The 2397-nt window shown below is 46.4% G+C and overlaps 1 protein-coding gene across 1 annotated transcript; it reads right to left on the reverse strand.

Annotated features, from left to right (window-relative positions):
- Window positions 1-546: 546 nt before the first annotated feature.
- LOC133354305 (mucin-2-like) lies at window positions 547-2396 on the reverse strand. Its single transcript, XM_061571060.1, has one exon. It carries the CDS (start codon window positions 2226-2228, stop codon window positions 681-683), a length of 1548 nt encoding a protein of 515 aa, XP_061427044.1. The 5' UTR covers window positions 2229-2396; the 3' UTR covers window positions 547-680.
- Window position 2397: the final 1 nt, after the last annotated feature.

A 2397-nucleotide genomic window follows, 5' to 3' on the forward strand; every position in this document is an offset into this window, starting at 1 on the left:
GGAGAAGAGACTCAGAGGTGATGATGTTAGTACAGTCGAAGCAGCTGCCACATCTGGTACAGGAGAATCAGACAGCGGTGATCCTGTGTGCTGTGAGTCTGGAGATGTGATATCAGTCACAGATGTCACAGAAGAACTAGACAGAGGTGATCCTGTGTACTGTGATTCTGAAGATGTGATATCAGTGACAGATGATGCAGGAGAACTAGACATTGGTGATTCTGTGTACTGTAATTCTGAAGATGTGATGTCAGACACAGATGACACAGAAGAACTAGACAGAGGTGATCCTGTGTACTGTGAATCTGAAGATGTAATATCAGTGACAGATGACGCAGGAGAACTAGACACTGGTGATCCTGTGTACTGTGATTCTGGGGATGTGATATCAGTGATAGATGATACAGCAGAACTAGTCGGTGCTGATTCTGTGTACTGTGATTCTGGGGATGTGATATCAGTGATAGATGACACAGGAGAACTAGACAGAGGTGATCCTGTGTACTGTGATTCTGGAGATGTGATATCAGTCGCAGATGACCGAGAAGAACTAGACAGTGCTGATCCTGTGAACTGTGATTCTGGAGATGTGATATCAGTGACAGATGACACAGGAGAACTAGAGAGTGGTGATCCTGTATACTGTGATTCTGGAGATGTTTGATCAGATATGTCAGATGTCACGGCTGTTTGAGATGAATATAGCTCGGTAGAAGCAGCATCGCTTTGTGACACAAAACAGACGATGCCTCAGATGCTGTTTGCTGTGACACTGCAGATGTGAACATGGGGCTCATCGGTGAAGATGTGAGCACAGTCGCACTAGAAGCAGCTGTCACAGTTGGTACAGGAACACTTGAAGCCATTGTCTCTGTCTGCCTGGTCACTGGTGATGTGAGATCAGTCACGGTTGGTACAGGTGAACTAGACAGAGTTGATACTGTGTGCTGTGATTCTGGAGATGTGACGACTGAAAGGGATGACGCTGGAGATTGACTTGAGCCCTTAGACACAGGAGATGTAGAAGCCACGAACACTGGAGATAAATCCGGTGATAAAGAATAGTCCGTAGTCATCCATGATCCAGTTGGTTCTGATGATGATGGCGTTGTTTGCCACGATTCTGTAAATGTGGATTCAGATGATGCTGATGTTAGGTCAGATGATTCAGACATCGTGACAGTTGGAAACAGCTTAGTAGAAGAATATAGCTCGGTAGAAGCAGAGCCACTCGGCGACACATATGTTGCTGGTATTGTTGATAATTGGGAAACAGGAGATGTAGGCACGGGACTTATGGATGCGCTTTGCTGCGTAAACGTCAGTGAAGTTATTTTGGAAGCGGCCGTCACAGTTGACAAAGGAACACTTGAAATTAACGTTTCTGTATGTTGAGATACTGCAGAAGTGGCATCAGTAGCAGCTGATAGAGGGGCACTTGGTGAAAATGAGAAGTCGGTCAACGGCGATTCTGGAGACGTGGCAGTTTCATTGAATGAAATTGATGGCACCGGAGATTGACTTGGGCCTTCAGACGCAGCAGATGTAGAAGCCTCAGACACCGGAGTTGACTCAAAGGAAGACGATACAGAGGAGACCATGGTCGATGATGGGCCACTTGGTGCTGATGAAGATGCTGTCGTTTGCCATGACGCTGGTAAAGTTGGTCCTGATGTTTGTTCAGACGAGTCAGATGTTTGAGCCGAATGGAGTCGAGTAAAAGCAAAATCACTTGGTGACACGGGAACAGACGATGCCTCAGACGTTTGTTGTGACACAGGAGATGTGGACAAGGGACTCAGAGGTGACGTTGTTAAATTGGTCACAGTTGATATGGGAACACTTGGTAACGATGACCCCGTGTACTCTGATTCTGGAGATGTGAGAGATGAAAACGATGATACAGGAGATTGACTTGGGGCTTGAGACGCAGCAGATATGGGGCTCATAGGCGATGATGTTAGGACAGTTACGCGAGAAGTGGCTGCCACAGTTTCAACATGAAGACTCGAAGCAAACGTTTCAGTCTGTTGAGACACTGGAGAACTGAAATCAGTTGCAGTTGATACAGGAGAACTAGACAGTGGTGATCCTGTGTGCTGTGACTGTGGAGATGTGACAGATGAAACTGATGATGCTGGAGGTAGACTTGAGCCCTCAGACACAGGAGATGTAGAAGCCACAGACACGGAAGATGAAGCAGATGGAGATGATACAGAAGAGTCCATCGATGTCCAAGATGGTGTTGTTTGCCAGGATTCTGGAGATGTGGATTCGTATGGAGATGATGCTGATATTGCATTGGTAGTCAGTGTTGAAATTTGCTCAGTAGAAGCCGAATCACTCAGCGATACGGACACAGATGCTGCTCCAGATGTTTTCTGTTGTGATACCGGA

The sequence above is a fragment of the Lethenteron reissneri genome, chromosome 46 (assembly GCF_015708825.2).
Source record: "Lethenteron reissneri isolate LAM-NWPU_2019-01 chromosome 46, ASM1570882v1, whole genome shotgun sequence".
Taxonomy (NCBI): Eukaryota; Metazoa; Chordata; class Hyperoartia; order Petromyzontiformes; family Petromyzontidae; genus Lethenteron; species Lethenteron reissneri.